Raw genomic sequence first — 16,927 nt, 5'->3', positions numbered from 1 at the left:
AGCTTAGTTCTTGAATGTTTTGGCTCCCGAACGCTGCAGACCCAGAAGTGACTGTTCCGGTTTGCGAACTATTTTTGGAAGCCGAACGTCCGGCTCGGCTTCCGATTGGCTGCAGCAGCTTCCTGCAGCCAATCGGAAGCCGTGCTTTGGTTTCTGAACATTTTGGAAGTCGAATGGACTTCTGGAACAGATTCCGTCCGACTTCCAAAGTACGACTGTATTTCAGTGCTGCTTTTCACTTGCCTGAGCCGCAAAGCGGTTTTGCATACAGTAATGACATAGCAGTGTGTCATGATCGCAATATAAAATTATATAAAAAACAAGCAACAATTCAGTGTTTGATTGGGGTGTGTGTGTGTTTGTGTGAGGATTTTGGCTCCCAGAAACTGCAGGAGAGTGTCATCGCTGGACTCGGGTTGTGCTCAGGGTACCTGGCTGGCTGCTCTGAGAAGAGGACGCTGGGCCAGGGTCCGGATCCAGCCACAGGGCTCTTCCGACGTTCTCACGATGCACGGAAGTGGACACCATGCTGCCGCTCAACTCCCGTACCAAAGCCTCCCTTCTCTCTCCCCCTCTGCGCAGAGTGCGGCGGCAAGAACTTCCACTTTGTCCACTCCTCGGCGGACGTGCCCAGCGTGGTGAGCGGGACCCTGCGCTCGGCCTTCGAGTACGGCGGGCAGAAGTGCTCTGCCTGCTCCCGCCTCTACGCCCCCGACTCTCTGTGGCCCCGCATCAAAGGCGCGCTCCTGGAAGAGCACCGGAAGATCAAAGTGGGCGATGTGAGTGGGAAGACTCCTCTCCCGCTGAAGGGGCTTTGCGGCTCAGCGGGTGGCTGATGGGATTAGAGGCTGCACTTGGCTGGCTGCTAATTCCCATTGAAGGCACCTCTTTATCCCCTGCTTTCCCCCTCCCCGCTTTCGGGACCATCCCTGCCCCCTCCCCGCAATGCCTGACACCCCCTTTCCCTACAGAACTCTCTCCTTCGTCCTTAGTACAGTGGTACGTCGGGTTACATATGCTTCAGGTTGCCTACGCTTCAGGTTACAGACTCCGCTAACCCAGAAATAATACCTCGGGTTAAGAACTTTGCTTCAGGATGAGAACAGAAATTGTTCTCCAGTAGTGCAGCAGCAGCAGGAGGCCCCATTAGCTAAAGTGGTGCTTCAGGTTAAGAACAGTTTCAGGTTAAGAACGGACCTCCGGAATGAATTAAGTACTTAACCCAAGGTACCACTATACTCTCTCTCTCTCTCTCTCTCTCTCTCTCTCTCTCTCTCTCTAGCAATTAGAAATTAACTCGTTGCCTAGACAGGCAAGGGTTGGTTGCACGGAACAGACTAATTAAAAAAAACCAAACCACTGCCTTTTGCCGCCACCCCCTTTTTTCTTCAGAAAGCTATTGATTGCTACTAGCCATGGTGGCGGGACGCGGGTGGCGTTGTGGGTTAAACCACAGAGCCTAGGACTTGCCGATCAGAAGGTTGGCGGTTTGAATCCCTGCAACGGGGTGAGCTCCCGTTGCTCGGTCCCTGTTCCTGCCCACCTAGCAGTTCGAAAGCGCATCAAAGTGCAAGTAGATAAATAGGTACCGCTCTGGTGGGAAGGTAAACGGTATTTCCGTGCGCTTCTCTGTTTTCGGCAGAAGCAGCTTAGTTATGCTGGCCACATGACCTGGAAGCTGTACGCCGGCTCCCTCGGCCAATAAAGCGAGATGAGCATCGCAACCCCAGAGTCGTCTGCGACTGGACCTAACGGTCAGGGTCCCTTTACTAGCCATGGTGGCAGTTCTCTGGCTCCACAGGCAGAGGCCGAGATGCTTCCGAGTCCCAGTTTCTGGAAACCACAGGAGGAGAGAGAGGGCCCTTGCTCCTAGATCCCACTTGCAGGTTTCCCCTTTGGGGCAACTGGGCTACTGGGCACTGCGAGGCTGGGCTACTTGGGCCATTGGCCTGGGTCAAGGCCGCAGGGTGGATCGCAACATCAGAGCACAATATTGCAAGCGGTTGCAGTCACAAAAAGAGGAGGGGTCCCCAAAACATGCAGTGACTCCCCTTCCTGCCATAGATGGCGAGGGTTGAACCTAGATCCCTTCCCCATCCAAATCTCGTGCTCTGTGATTCGTGTCTTCATTGAGCACATTCACAGAGTGCCTTAACAGTCCGTCCTTTTTGCTGAGGAACTCTGGGAATCGTAGCTCTGCGTGGGGAAGAACAACTCTCAGCACCCATAACAGACTACAGCTCCCTGAATTCTTTGGGGAAAGCATTGATGATAGTAGCTTTTGTACCTAAAGACACTGAAGTTCGTTTGGCCATTAATTACGTTAGTTTCGGCCATTGCAGATAGTGAGATTAATGGTTTTTAGTGGGACTCGGAACTGTAGTGCGACGGAAACAGGGCTGATCGCAACAAAAACCCCCATCTGCACTGAAAATGTGAAGCAGTATCATGTCACTTTAAACATCCATGGCTTCCTCCAAAGGATTCTGGGAACTGTAGTTTGTTAAGGCTGCTGAGAGTTGTTAGGAGGTTCCTCCATTCCCTGCCCAGAGTTACAATTTCCAAAGCAGTTTAACAATCAGTCCCTCTTCCCAGGGAATAACTCGGGAGGGGAAGAGGGATCTCAGACAACCTTCAGCACCTTTAACAAACTACAGTTCCCAGAATCCTTCAGAGGAAGCCAAAGCGGTGTTGAAATGGTATCACAGTACCTTCAACGTAAGACATGAATGCAGCCCTCACTTTGGTGGGAGATGGGCAGAACCAAGTGGCACCTCACATTTTTTCTCCCTCGTTTGGTTTTCTCCCCAGCCAACAGATTTCGAGACGTTCTTCTCTGCTGTCATCGACCACAAGGTAATGGGCTTCATTCGTATCTCTTTTCTGGTCACTCCAGTAATTCTGTACGGTGAAATCAGGATTTCTCTATGGAAATTCCGTCCCTCTGCACCTCTGACTGCCCCCTACGCTGGTTTTGTTCATTTATCCTTACAGGCTTTTGGGGTGCTGTCGGGTTGATCTCATTGGCTCAGTAGACTCTGTCCTAAGCTAGTGATTCCCTGCCTGGCTTTTGTACTGCAACCAGACCAGGGGTTGGCCCTGCCTGTCTTTTGCTCTAGCGCCACCTGCTGTTTGGCTCCCTGCCTTCTGCCCTACTGGGCCCAGTGGGCGCCAACCGCCATCACTAATGGAGAATTGTATGGCCAAGCTGGGATTCTTGGTTATTTGTAGATTATGGTATCTGTAAAATCCATTTTGTGTGTTAGCTGCTGGTAGCTGCTACCCCAGGGCTTTTTTTTGAGAAAGATTGGGAGGCAACAAATTTAGCAGCAAGATTGGGATGCAACAAATTTAGCAGCAGCAACAACGACACATGTCCACACTCCTTATCCTTTGGCCACTGCTTGCCCAGCCTTTTGCAGACCGAGGGCCACATTCCATTCTAGGCAGGCTTCCGGGGGCCATGTGTCATGGTGGGTGGGGGCAGAGGCAAAAGTGGGAGGGGCTATAAAGGTAAATTTTGCCTTTGTGCAATAGGGTACTTTCAGGGCCGGATTTAGGTTTGATGAGGCCCTAAGCTGCTGAAGGTAATGGGGCCTTTTATATGTCCAGCTGTCAGCAACAAATTGTTGCTGGTTTTTGTGTTGAATATATGCTATATTGTAATTTATGGACCTACACAACTGTTGCTGTATATAGGTTTTATTTTATTTATTTTTTATCTTATATTTTGGAAATGTACATCCAGTTTTTTTCCCTTTAAACTTTTTTGGGGTCCCCAAGAGAGTGGGGGCCCTAAGCTATAGCTTGTTTAGCTTATACGTAAATTCAGCACTGGGTACTTTAATAAAACAGTCATGTGTCCTTCTCTATGCCCCCGTCCAAGGAAGGAAGAGGCATTTTCAGAGTTCAAGGGAAGCACTTCCCAGCCAGGCTAAAACACTCAAGTGGGGTGCAAAGCAGGGGCAGTGAGGGGTGTGGCCTCAGAGGAGGGGCTGTGGCCTGGCGAGAGTCTTAGGGGCTGAAAAGAGAGGCTTTGAGGACCTCAAATCAGCCCCTGAGCCTGAGACTCCCCATTTATTTACTAATTAACTTTGCTAGTTGCTTTATCTTGCCGAAGGCAACCCAGAGCAATTTACAACTACACCCCTGCAACATAGACGCATTAAAATCAAGGTGGGCGTGGGGAAATGTGTCTCACCCACTTCTCAAAAGCCACAGATAGAGGTGGAAGGCCTGGATGAAGAGGAATGTTTTTGCCTGGTGACTAAAGGTGTATAATGCAGGTGCCAGGTGAGCCTCCCTGGGGTGAGCATTCCACAGACGGGGAGCCACTGCAGAGAAGGCCCCGTTCTTGTGTCGCCACCCTCCAGACTTCTCACAGAAGAGGCACATGAAGAAGGGTCCAGGGTCCAGGTCGCTTTTATGGGGAGAGTCTGTCCTTGAGGTATTGCAGTCCTGAGCTGTTTAAGGCTTTATACGTCAAAAGCAGCACTTTGAATTGGGCCCGGAAACAAATTGAAAACCAGTGCAGTCGGGCCAGGATCGGTTCAATATGCTCATGCCATCTTGCTCCAGTGAGCAACCTGGCCACCAAATTCTGGACCATCTTGAAGCCTCCGAACCATCCTCAGAGGCCACCCTATGTATAATACAACTGCTGTAATCTAACTTAGAGGTCTTTGTCCATGGAGTTATCTTGGCAGGGATACTGGAGTGGCTTGCCGGTTCCTGCTCCAGGTAGATCATGTTTGGTCAAAACTCTCCACTATGACCTTCCATCTTGGGTGGCCCTGCATGGCATAGTTCATAGCTTCTCTGAGTTATTCAAGCCCCTTCACCACGGCAAGGCAGTGATCCATGAAGGAGATTCTGAAGGAAATCAGCCCTGAGTGCTCACTGGAAGGACAGATCCTGAAGCTGAGGCTCCAATACTTTGGCCACTTCATGAGAAGAGAAGACTCCCTGGAAAAGACCCTGATGCTGGGAAAGATGGAGGGCACAAGGAGAAGGGGACGACAGAGGATGAGATGGGTGGACAGTGTTCTCAAAGCTACAAACATGAGTCTGACCAAACTGCGGGAGGCAGTGGAAGACAGGAGTGCCTGGCGTGCTCTGATCCATGGGGTCACGGAGAGTCGGACACGACTAAATGACTAAACAGTAACAACAACCTAGAGGTTACCAGAGCATAGACTACAGAGGTCTGTCCATATAGGGGTTAAAAGACGTTCATGGCTATGGCAGATTTTTGCCCTTCTGAAATGCAGGTTGCTGCTTAGTCCTGGAAAACCTGGCAGAAAACTAGTTCACACTTGTGCATAGATTCATGGCTTAATTCCCACAGCAACTAGCTGGGCTCTCAGCATTTCCACAGGCCCACATATAGAACCTTTTTGCTTCATTGTGTAGTGTTCTTTGGGTGGTGTCGGTTGATGTAAACCAGCCCCTAAAAATTGCAGGGTCCCAGCTGGAAGGAGTGAGCAGGCTCAATGAGTAGGGCACCTGCTCTGCAACTCTTGCCTGAAACCCTTGAAAGCGATTGCTGCCAGTCAGTGTAGACAATACCAAGCTACCGTATTTTTCGCTCTATAGGACGTATTTCCCCCCCTCCAAAAATGAAGGGGAAATGTGTGTGCGTCCTATGGAGTGAATGCAGGCTTTTGCTGAAGCCTGGAGAGCGAGAGGGGTCGGTGCGCACTGACCCCTCTCGCTCTCCAGGCTTCAGGCAGCTATCCGCAAGCCTTCGGAGCGCGGTGGGAGTTCCCACCGGGCTCCAAAGGCTTGCGGATAGCAGCCTGAAGCCCGGGGAGCGCAGCACCAACTCCTGGTGCACTCCCCGGGCTTCAGGCAGCTATCCGCAAGCCTTCAGAGTGCGCCCCCAGCCCCGCCGCTCCCAGACCTGTTCTGGGGTCGGGGGAAACTCGGGCTTCCCTCGCCCCAGCCCCGTGGCTAAAAACGAAGCCAAGACAGCAAGCGGGATGGATCCCGCTTGCTGTCTTAGCTTCTGCCAAAGCCCTGCGCAGCCTCTCCCGGCTGGAGAGGTTGCATGTGGCTAAAGAGGAAGCCACCCTAAAAACTAGGTGCACCCTATGGAGTGAAAAATACGGTAGATGGACCAACAGCTTTCCCCCCGGTGTGTGTCTATGTGTGCGCACAAAACTGAGATAGACAGACCAGTTTGGGGGGGTCTTCCTTCCAGCCTAGACGTTGCTCTCTCTTCCTCCCCACCAGTCTTTACCTGTGCACTTTCCCCGAGAAGGCGAGGAAAACCTGGCCTCAGTTTTCTCTGGCATAAAGCGTGATCAATCGTTTTCCATGTTAAGGCGAAGGAAGGAATTGAAAACGAAATTGCCAGTATCAGGATGCCATTATCGAAATCTTTGCTCTGGACACATTTGGAATGCAAAGTATGGTGCTGATAACGGCAAGGTTGCAGGTTCGATCCCCTTACGGGACAGCTGCATATTACTGCATTGCAGGGGGTTGGTCTAGATGACCGTCAGTGTCCCTTCCAACTGTAGAATTCTATGAATGTTCTGTGTCCAGTTCTGGGAGCCTCCCCTCAAAAAGGATACTGTCGAGTCGGGAAAGGTGCAGAAGCCGAAATGAACAAGGTGGGAATGGAATGACTCTGTTATGAAGAAAAGTTGGAGTCCTTGGGACTTTTTAGTTTAGGGAAAAGGCAAGTTAGAAGCGACCTGGCAGAAGTTTATAAATTTCTGCATGGCGGAAGTGGATAGAGAAACGTTTTTCTTCCTCATCAACTTGTGAACCTCCACTGAAGCTGAATGTTGGAACATTGAGGAAGAAAGGAAGTCTTCTTTTGTGCAGCGCGTGGTTAGGCTGTGGAACTCCCCCCCACTGGATACAGTGATGGCAATCGCTGTGGATTGGACAAATTCACAGAGGAGAGGGTTCTCGATGGCTACTAGCCACAGCGGCTCTGCTCTGCCCTCCACAGTTGGAGGCAGTGATGCTTCTGTGGACATCAGTTGCTGGAAACCACCAGAGGGGACAATGCCCTTGTGCTCCAACACTGCTTGTGGGTTTCCTTTTGAGGCCTCTGGTCAGCCACTGTGAGAACAGGACGCTGGACTAGATGGGCCATTGGCCGGATCCAGCAGGGGGTTCTTATGATCCTGAAGGAAGCAGGGCCCTTAATGAAACTCACAAAGCCCCCACCTTCTTGACTCCCTCCAACTGCAGCCAAATTGGGGTCCTCCCTCTCTTTGGCCACCTCCTGACTCAACACTATTTGTTCTGCATCATATCTCTGTCAGTTGCCCTTCAGCCGAACGTCTCTCAGGATAATCCTGAACAAAACTCTGGAGTGCATCAGTTGCATTGCAGGCAGTGTGGTATAGCGGTTATGGCGTTGGGCTAGGACCCCAGAGACCAGCGTTCGAATTCAGCCACACCCCACTTGGCCATGAAACTCGCTTGGGGGTCTTGGGACAGCCTAAATTACCTCACAGGTTTGCTGAAGGGATTAGAGGAGGAGAACAACGTCGGCTGCCTTCAGCTCCTCGGGAGAAAAAGGTGGGATAGAAAGGAAACAGAAAAAGGCCCAAATTAGCCTGGCCAACCCGTTTCCTCCTTCCACCTAGGAATATAGGTCTGACCTCCTGATCCTTCTCGGACCCACAGCCAACGATCCCACAGCCACCGGCCCTTCCCTGTCCCACTTTCCATGGCTCCCTGTCCCACCCCCCTTCCCAGTCTCTGGGTCCTGCGTGGCGTTACCCCCACCTAGGTTCCTTCCTCGCCCCCCCTCGCTCTGCTATCTCCACCTCCCAGGAGTTGAGCTTCCTCCATTCCTGCCTTTTCTGCTGAGCGAATCCCTGCTGAGATTACGGCTGAGCCGGCAAATGCTTTCTTTAAAGACGTATTTTCACAGCTTAGGAGCAGGCATCTGTCAATAATGATAACCCCTCCGCTGCCATCGCCTCCTCCTCCTCCTCCTTTTCGCTCCCCGCCCTCACGTTCCCCTGCTTCGCTCCGTCTAGGCACATTTCCCCCTTCCCGTAGCCGAAGACTTTCCCTTTGAAGTCCTTTGCTTCTCCTGTTGAATCGGGCTAATCTCTCGTCACACCCAATGGGGTTGGGAAGAGGCGCCACTGACCACGGGGATCTATCTTTGGGGCAAGTTTCTCATTTCCCAGAATCCTCCTCTTCTTTCCTTTGCTTGGCCCTCCTAGGAAAGTCAGGGGCGGCCTCCGTCCCTTCCATCTAGCTCAACCGCGCCCCCCCCCCCAAGATGAGCCAGCCCACCTTAGCCAAGGGAGTGGAGCCACCACTTGAGGGCATTACAGTGGTATCTCGGGTTACATACGCTTCAGGTTACATACGCTTCAGGTTACAGACTCCGCTAACCCAGAAATAGTACCTCAGGTTAAGAACTTTGCTTTAGGATGAGAAGAGAAATCATGCAGCAACTGCACAACAGTAGCAGGAGGCCCCATTAGCTAAAGTGGTACCTCAGGTTAAGAACAGTTCCAGGTTAAGAACGGACCTCCCAAACGAATTAAGATCTTAACCCGAGGTACCACCTCTGAGTGCTTTACGGAAACAAACAAAACGATGAAATTGGCAGGTATCTGAAAACTTCCAAAAGAATTAAGACTAGCAGTCAGCCGAAGAACGCGTGGATAGGCAAAAAAAAATGTTTCTGGTGGGCGCTGAAAAGGGCGCTGTGAGTTTTGGCACATTCTGGATTTCAAGAGGCGGGGAGTTCCAAAGTGTAGGTACCGCCTTCATGTAAAAGATCCTTTGTATAGTGTACAACAGGCACCTGTAACAGTGGCAGTTTTGCAGAATTTGGAAGTCAAGTGGGTGTCTATTAAGGCGACCCTGCAAGCAAACGAGTCCCAAGCTGTTAAGGGCTTTATATGGTGTTGCTCGATTTTCAGCTGAGAACAGTTCTGAAGTCGACACAGTAGAGTGCTGTCGGAAATGCAGGCGGTTGTGTGAATGTGATCTGGGTGGGTGGAGGGCTTGGGCCTTCCTTCACAAACCCTCCATTCTGGTGGTCGCACCCAAATTTTCTAGGGCGGGGATGGAAACGGAAACTGCCTGTGTCATAATGCCATTATACAAACCTGTGGTGCAACTGCATCTGGAATATTGTCTGTTGTTCTGGTCGCCTCCCTTCAAAAGGGAGTTGGAAAAGATTCAGAAAAGGACAAGCAAAATAATCAAAGGGGGGTGTGCGTGTGTGGAGTGACCCCTATGAAGAAAGGTTGCAGTGTTTGGGACTTTTTGATTTAGAGTGGTGTTTTCCCAAACTTGGGTCTCCGGCTGTTTTTGGACTACAATTCCCATCATCCATGACCGCTGGTCCGGCTAACTAGGGATGATGGGAGTTGTAGTCCAAAACAAACAGCTGGAGGCCCCAACTGGTTTAGAGAAATGGTGAATAAGAGGCGACCTGATAGAAGCTTATAAATTTATGGGTGGCACGGAGAAAGTGGCTAGAGAAAGGGTTTTTTTCTCCCTCTCAAAATAACACTAGAACTTGCTAGGCATCCGATGAAGCTGAACCAAGGAAATGGTAATTCAGAACAGATAAAAGAACTCCTTTATGCAGCACATTGTTAAACTACGGAACTCCCTGCCACAGGAGGCAGTGATGGCCACCAGCTTGTGTGGCTTTAAAAGATGATTGGACAGATTCATGGAGGAGGATTTCTGGAAACAGTGAGAAGAGTTTGAAGAGTTTGGATTTGATATCCCGCTTTATCACTACCCGAAGGGGTCTCAAAGCGGCTAACATTCTCCTTTCCCTTCCTCCCCCACAACAAACACTCTGTGAGGTGAGTGGGGCTGAGAGACTTCAGGGAAGTGTGACTAGCCCAAGGTCACCCAGCAGCAATTAAAAAAGTTTACTCACATCAGTTCACAGTTGGATTTCTGAAAGCAGACTTAGTTACAAATATGTATATGTGGATTTACCCCATATGGGGAATAGTCCCAGTGCTTCTGCTAGCTGAGAGAGCTAGCAGAGCATTCCTAGCTAAAAAGAAGAAGAAGAGTTTGGATTTGATATCCCGCCTTTCACTCCCTTTAAGGAGTCTCAAAGCGGCTAACATTCTCCTTTCCCTTCCTCCCCCACAACCAACACTCTGTGAGGTGAGTGGGGCTGAGAGACTTCAGAGAAGTGTGACTGGCCCAAGGTCACCCAGCAGCTGCATGTGGAGGAGCGGAGACGCGAACCAGGTTCACCAGATTACGAGTCTATCACTCTTAACCACTACACCACACTGGCTCTCTGAAGGGGAAGAGGGCTCTTGTGACCAGATCCTTGCTTGCTGGTTTCCTGTTCTGCCACTGTGAGATGGTGGACTTGATGGGTTGTTGGCCTGATCCGGAAGCTTCTCTTTATGTTCTTATATCCTTCTTCTCTTCCAGTCTTTCGAGCGCATCAGGAAGTGGCTCGGCCACGCCGAGATGTCGTCCAACCTCAGCATCCTGGCCGGAGGCGGGTGCGACGATAAGGTTGGGTATTTCGTTCAGCCGTGTATTATTGAGACGAAGGACCCGAAAGACCCCATCATGCAAGAGGTGAGTCTTCGAAGGGGGCAGCGTTTCTTCCCAGGGGAACGTTGACCGTCCTCCGTGGCTCACACACACATTTCGTGTGAAGCCAGAAAGGGAGGCCTGGTGTGGCTAGGAAGTCACAAGATCCAACTTGTTGCTGAAAATTGCAAGGAGGGATTGTATTTTAATACTTTGTTGGAAGCCACCCAGGGTGGCTGGGGAGACCCAGCCCGATGGGGGGTGGGTATAAATAATAAATTATTATTATTATTGGGGATTGGGTTCGGGTCTTCCTTGTGGGTTTCATCAGGCTGGCCACTGAGAGAACAGGACGCTGGACTAGATGAGGCATGGGCTTGATCCAGCTGACTGCTAAAGCAAAAATTGCCAACAATTTTTGTCCCCCCCCCCCAAACACAGCTTCCAAGGTGGGTACCATGGATGAAGGCATTTACCCTACTCTAGAAAGGAAAAGGGACGCAGGTGGCACTGTGGGTTAAACCACAGAGCCTAGGGCTTGCTGATCAGAAGGTTGGCAGTTTGAATCCCTGCGACAGGGTGAGCTCCTGTTGCTCGGTCCCTGCTCCTGCCAACCTAGCAGTTCGAAAGCACGCCAGTGCAAGTAGATAAATAGGTACCGCTCCAGCGGAATCCTAAACAGTGTTTCCGTGTGCTGCTCTGGTTTGCCAGAAGCGGCTTAGTCCTGCTGGCCACATGACCCAGAAGCTGTACGCCGGCTCCTTCGGCCAATAAAGCGAGATGAGTGCTGCAACCCCAGAGTTGGCCACGACTGGACCTAATGGTCAGGGGTCCCTTTACCTTAGAAAGGAAAAAGCCTTTGATCTGTTAAGACTGGAGGCAGAAACATGTTGGATCTCACGTTCTACTCTGGGGGAAATACAGAGGTTGTTGGACTCCAGGTCCCATCAGCTTCATCCAGTAGGGACAATGGTCAGGGATGATGGGAGTTGTAGTCCAACATCATGCAGAGATCAGTAGGTTGCCCATCTCTGCACTATATGATTTGATGGAGGTAGCCAGGGGCAGTGAAGGCAAGCGATGGAGGCATTTAGGGGCAGTAAAGGCAAAAGTGACAGCCTGGTTCAGGGATTGGGAACTTGCAACTCTCTTTGTGTTGTTGGGGCTCCAACTCCCATCAACTTTAGCCAAGCTTGGCCAGTGGTCTGGGGTAACCCCGGGAGTTGGGGTCCTACTCAGAGTAGACCCATTATGTGGCATCCAGCTAAGTTCGACTCTAGGTGTTATCTAAGCTGAATGTTGGAAGGTTCGGGACAGATCCCGAAGATTTGCAGAGGCTTAGACACTCACACCAATGCTGTTCTCAGAGATGCATCTCTTGTCTCTTATCTCCACCCCCCACCTTCTCCCCCCTCCCATTCAGGAAATTTTCGGGCCCATTCTGACTGTGTATGTTTACCCGGAGAGTCAGTACAAAGACATCCTTCAGCTGATTGACAACACTTCTCCGTATGGCCTCACGGGGGCAGTGTTTGCCCAAGATAAGTAAGCATTGGAGTCCACCCCCCACAGGGTCTCATCCTGACCGCATTTGCCAGCATAGTACAAATGACGTGGTGCGAGCAAGTCAAGAGAGGAGGAACTAATTTTATATAGGTATGGGTTTTGATTCTGAGCTGTCTTTCCAAGACAAGGACCCACTTTTATTATTTCATTGGGTTGGTACCCCACTTTTTCCCCTCCGAAGAGCTCAGCGCGGTGTGCATGGCTCTGTCCGTGCTCCTCATTACACCCCCACAACGACCCTGCGAGGTAGGTTAGGCTGAGAGAGGCACTGACTGCCCCCCGCCAAGGGCACGTCCATTGATTCCATCCCGGGTCTTCTGGGTTGTCTGTGTGACCTGTCGCACAGGTGTGGCCTCGTTCTGTCTTAACATGATTTCTCCCCCCCCCCCGTTTCTATGTGTCTTACAGAGCCGTCATTGACGAAGCGTCAAAGGTCCTGAGGAACGCAGCTGGCAACTTCTACATCAACGACAAGTCAACTGGCTCCGTCGTGGCGCAGCAGCCGTTTGGCGGATCCCGGGCCTCAGGTGTGTGAGAGTGAAAGTTGGGTGGGGTTTTAGACTGGGTGGGGCAGCGCAGCACCTTCTGCCTCCCTCCTCTGTTTTAGTCACCTTTAAAGCCCTAAACGGCCTCAGTCCAGTATACCTGAAGGAGCGTCTCCACCCCCATCGTTCTGCCCAGACACTGAGGTCCAGTGCCGAGGGCCTTCTGGTGGTTCCCTCCCTGAGAGAAGCCAAGTTACAGGGAACCAGGCAGAGGGCCTTCTCGGTAGTGGCCCCCGCCCTGTTGTACGCCCTCACACCAGATGTCAAAGAGATAAACAACTACCAGACTTTTAGAAGACATCTGAAGGCAGCCCTGTTTAGGGAAGCTTTTAATGTTTAATAGGTTATTGTATTTTAATATTCTGTTGGAAGCCACCCAGGGTGGCTGGGGAAACCCAGCCAGATGGGTGGGGTATTAATAATAATAATAATAATAATAATAATAATAATAATAATTGCATTTAAGCAGAGATTGGATGGCCATCTGTCATGGAATTGGCCTAGGTGAGCCTTTGGAATCCCTTGCAATTCTACGATCATCTTCTTTCCTAAAAGGAGCTCAAAGTGGCATGTCAAGTGCTCCCCCTCATTTTATCCTCACAACAACAACCCTGTGGGGTAGGCTAGGCTGAGGGACAGCGGCTGTCCCCCAAGGTCTCCCGGGGGGGGGGCTTCGTGTGGCCAAATGGTGTGATTTGAACCCTGGTCTCTCCTCCCAGGTCTGACACTCTACACCAGGAGTAGCCAACTCCCGAGAGACTGTGATCTACTTTCAGAATTAAAATCTGGCAGTGATCTACCCCCGCTTTTGTGGGAGTTCAGGTCAAAGTTGTTGAACTTTTCTTAGGGAGCTTTTTCCGTTTTTTTGGGGGGGTGTTAGAGGCAAGGGTCAAAGGGAAAAAGTCACTCACAATAATATTGCTTTGAGTGATAAACAGCCACAGAGGGAAAGCTCTGTCTTCCCTTCCTCTGATCAGACAACAATGGAGGGCGGGGCAGGAGTCAGTTTCAATGATGCTGAGGAAAGGTAGCCAGAGATCAAACAGCGATCTACCAAGACCTCGCAGGGATCCACCAGTAGATCACGATCGAGCTGTTGGACATCCCTGCTCTACACCATGTTGGCTGCCCAAAAGGAATTAACAGGGAGTGCCAAGCGGAAATGTAATATTACATTTCCTTATAATAGTGCATACTTCCAAATCCCAAGATTTATTTATTGAATATCTTGGTTGTTTTGTTTTTTTAAATTAGCATTTCGAAAATGCACGTCAGAGCGGTTTACAGCAATGAAAACAGAACCGTGCAAGAAAACCATAGAAAAAGTTAAAAATGCAAAAGAGGTAAAGACCAGTGAAAAGGCAGGTGAAAGAAGAAGAAAACGGTGTTGGCAATAGAAAATCCCTAACGTGAAATAAGTAGCTGGAGGCGCAATGAGGTCTAGCAGCTTGCTTTGCTTGTTTTGTGTTTTGAAAAAAGAAAAGAAAATGAAATTGTTGTTCTCAGATTGCCATTTGCATTTCCCCCCTTTGGAAACAGGAACGAACGACAAGCCCGGGAGCCCCCACTACATCCTGCGCTGGACGTCCCCCCAAGCCGTCAAAGAAACCCACACACCCCTGGGGGACTGGAAGTATCCCTACATGCAGTGATGCAGCTCTCAACGGTGCCTTAATCTTGGAGCCGCAGTTGGGTTACCGACCCACCGCACTGTGGATCTGCTAAAGTAGTGGCAATCTCTCATAATGCACAGCTGTATTTAGGAACTGATGCCCCCTCCCCAAATCCCTTGGGGAACCTTATTTCCTGTTTTGGAGGAAACGTTGAGGCTCAGTGCAATGTTAGCCTTTGGAATAACCTTTAATTATTAATATCATTTTAATCTTTAAAAAGCTCTCTAATTTAAATACATTTTAAACCTTGGTAAGATTCCAGATATGCTGAGCTAAGCCCTCTTGATTCGAGTCTCTAAAAAGTTTGCACCATTCTATTTTTCCACCTTAAACTGTGCCCTGCTCCCACCCGGGCAGAGGAATACGGTTTCTCTGCCAAGCGCAGCTTCGTTAAAACGCTGGTTTGTAGGGGCATTTGCTTGTCTGAGCTGACCCTCTGAGCTCAGAGTTGTGGGTTGGAAAAAGAGGGTTCAATCCCCCAAAAGACCTCTGGGTTTCAGGCTGAGCATGGATCGTATCAGCAGCGAGCATTGCAAGCTCGCTGACTGCTGACCTGTGTGACCTGTTACTTCCAACCCCTGTGGGGTTTTGTGGTTTTTTTGGACAGAATCTCCAAAACCCAAGTTCCCACTGGCCAATATTATTTGGACAACAATGCCTCTTTCTTTATAAACCTCACCTGCTGTAGATTTGATCACTCAAGTGGGGCTAGGCAAAGGTGGTTTTTATTTTTTTTTAAGGGTGCCTATTTTTGCAGCCCAGATATTTTTATCCAGATTCCGGCATCAACTTTCCAAATGAAATAAAACCAGGTCAAAAGAAGGTTACTTTGGAGGGGAAAGTTAAAATGGAATGATTGGTTTGTGGGCGGCTAACATGCAATATGTTTAACAGCTCAATGTGGCTGTTAAATTCAGTGTTAATAATAATGTAACAGGGTGTATATTTTGATGTGCCTTTGGAACAAAGAGAGCTTAGTAAATCTGATTAAGATTTTATGCGTTTTCAGACTTGGCTTATTAAAATACGTTTACTTAGGGAAGGGGTGGGGAAGTTGCCTGATGGGAAGTTTTATGGTTTGAGATCCTGAGGGCCAGATACAGAGGTCTGGAGGGCCACATCTTGCCATTGGGCTTGAGGATTTCAATTCATGTGACATGCACACACTTGAGTTTGCTCAGGTTATCTGGAGCAGGGGGTTAGAGGCAACTTTCCTCCGGTGTAGGAACCCAGCTCTTGGGGATCCCACAAGTGGGAATCTGTGGGTGAAAACCTTTTAGCGTTGGGTTGAATGAGACCACATGTCGTACAAAATGCCGTGTTACTTTGTGGACTCTTGTGTGAAGTCAGCAGCTGCAGAGGTGAGCTAAGCGCATTTGCTCGAGAAATAGAGGTCCTATGTGCTGTGATCCTGCCACCGGGACACCATTTTGTTCCACTAAAGTCTCAAAGACGCAACCAGAACCACTTAATGAATTCTACAGGCATCCCGTCGATTAACGGTGTATATAGGCCTCTTCATCTTCAGACAAGGCGCACATCACTTATGCTTAAAATTAGGTAAAGGTAAAGGGACCCCTGACCATTAGGTCCAGTCGTGGCCGATTCTGGGGTTGCGGCACTCATCTCGCTTTATTGGCCGAGGGAGCTGGCCAGCAGGACTAAGCCGCTTCTGGCGAACCAGAGCAGCACACGGAAACGCCATTTACCTTCCCGCTAGGGGTGGTACCTATTTATCTACTTGCACTTTGATGTGCTTTCAAACTGCTAGGTTGGCAAGAGCTGGGACCGAGGAATGGGAGCTCACCCTGTTGCGGGGATTCGAACCTCTAACCTTCTGATTGGCAAGTCCTAGGCTCTGTGGTTTAACCCACAGCGCCACCCGTGTCCCTTTCATTAAAATTAATTTCACATAAATTGCAACAGCAGCATTAGCTTGCTTGGGCATGCTCTGCCACAGGACCCTAAGGTTCTAGTCCAGTTTGTGTCCTGGAAATCCAGTTGGTAACTACGCAGTTGCGAAGATGTATAGCAAGCTACTTGGAGTTTACTTTTCATGAAACAGAACAAGACTAAGAATGCAAACAACAACAACACAGTGGTCCCTCGGGTTACAAACACCTCAGGTTACAGATGCTTCAGCTTACAAACTCCGCTAACCCGGAAGTAGTACCTTGGGTTAAGAACTTTGCCCCAGGATGAGAACAGAAATTGCGCGGCAGCAGGAGGTTCCATTAGCTAAAGTGGTACCTCAGATTAAGAACGGTTCCAGGTTAAGAATGGACCTCTGGAACAAATCAAGTTTGTAACCCGATGTACCACTGTAAATGATAAAAATTAGCCTGTACTGACTGGGTTCAGACTGAAACATATACAAACTGTTTGATTTACCACTGAGCTACAGCCCATTTGCTGAGCTGGGCTGTTGGTCCATCTCACTCTGTACTGCCTACTCTGACTGGCAGCAGCTCTCCCCAAACCCTGCTTCCCAAGATTCTTTTCACCAGGCAGTGCCTGGGAGGGGTTTCTGCCTTAGGTGTGTCTGTCGGCTGCATCTTTTGGACTCCTCTGTTCCAGGTTTGAGGCCAGATACTTCAGGGCAGGGAAATGTATGCAAACCAGCCA

General features: G+C 49.9%; 1 protein-coding gene across 1 annotated transcript in view; it reads left to right on the top strand.

Annotated features, from left to right (window-relative positions):
* Nucleotides 1-15,298, top strand: part of ALDH4A1 (aldehyde dehydrogenase 4 family member A1) — a 29,333-nt gene extending 14,035 nt beyond the window's left edge. The window contains exons 10-15 of the mRNA XM_081203101.1: nucleotides 583-779; nucleotides 2,812-2,856; nucleotides 10,411-10,563; nucleotides 11,942-12,063; nucleotides 12,493-12,611; nucleotides 14,169-15,298. Coding sequence (XP_081059227.1) covers nucleotides 583-779; nucleotides 2,812-2,856; nucleotides 10,411-10,563; nucleotides 11,942-12,063; nucleotides 12,493-12,611; nucleotides 14,169-14,281 — 749 coding nt within the window. The 3' untranslated portion in view covers nucleotides 14,282-15,298. The remainder of the gene's footprint in view (nucleotides 1-582; nucleotides 780-2,811; nucleotides 2,857-10,410; nucleotides 10,564-11,941; nucleotides 12,064-12,492; nucleotides 12,612-14,168) is intronic.
* Nucleotides 15,299-16,927: the final 1,629 nt, after the last annotated feature.

This window comes from Podarcis bocagei, assembly GCF_964188305.1.
Source record: "Podarcis bocagei genome assembly, chromosome: 7".
NCBI lineage: Eukaryota > Metazoa > Chordata > Lepidosauria > Squamata > Lacertidae > Podarcis > Podarcis bocagei.
Note: the sequence above shows the minus strand (reverse complement) of the source record. Positions and strands in the feature narration are given on the sequence as shown.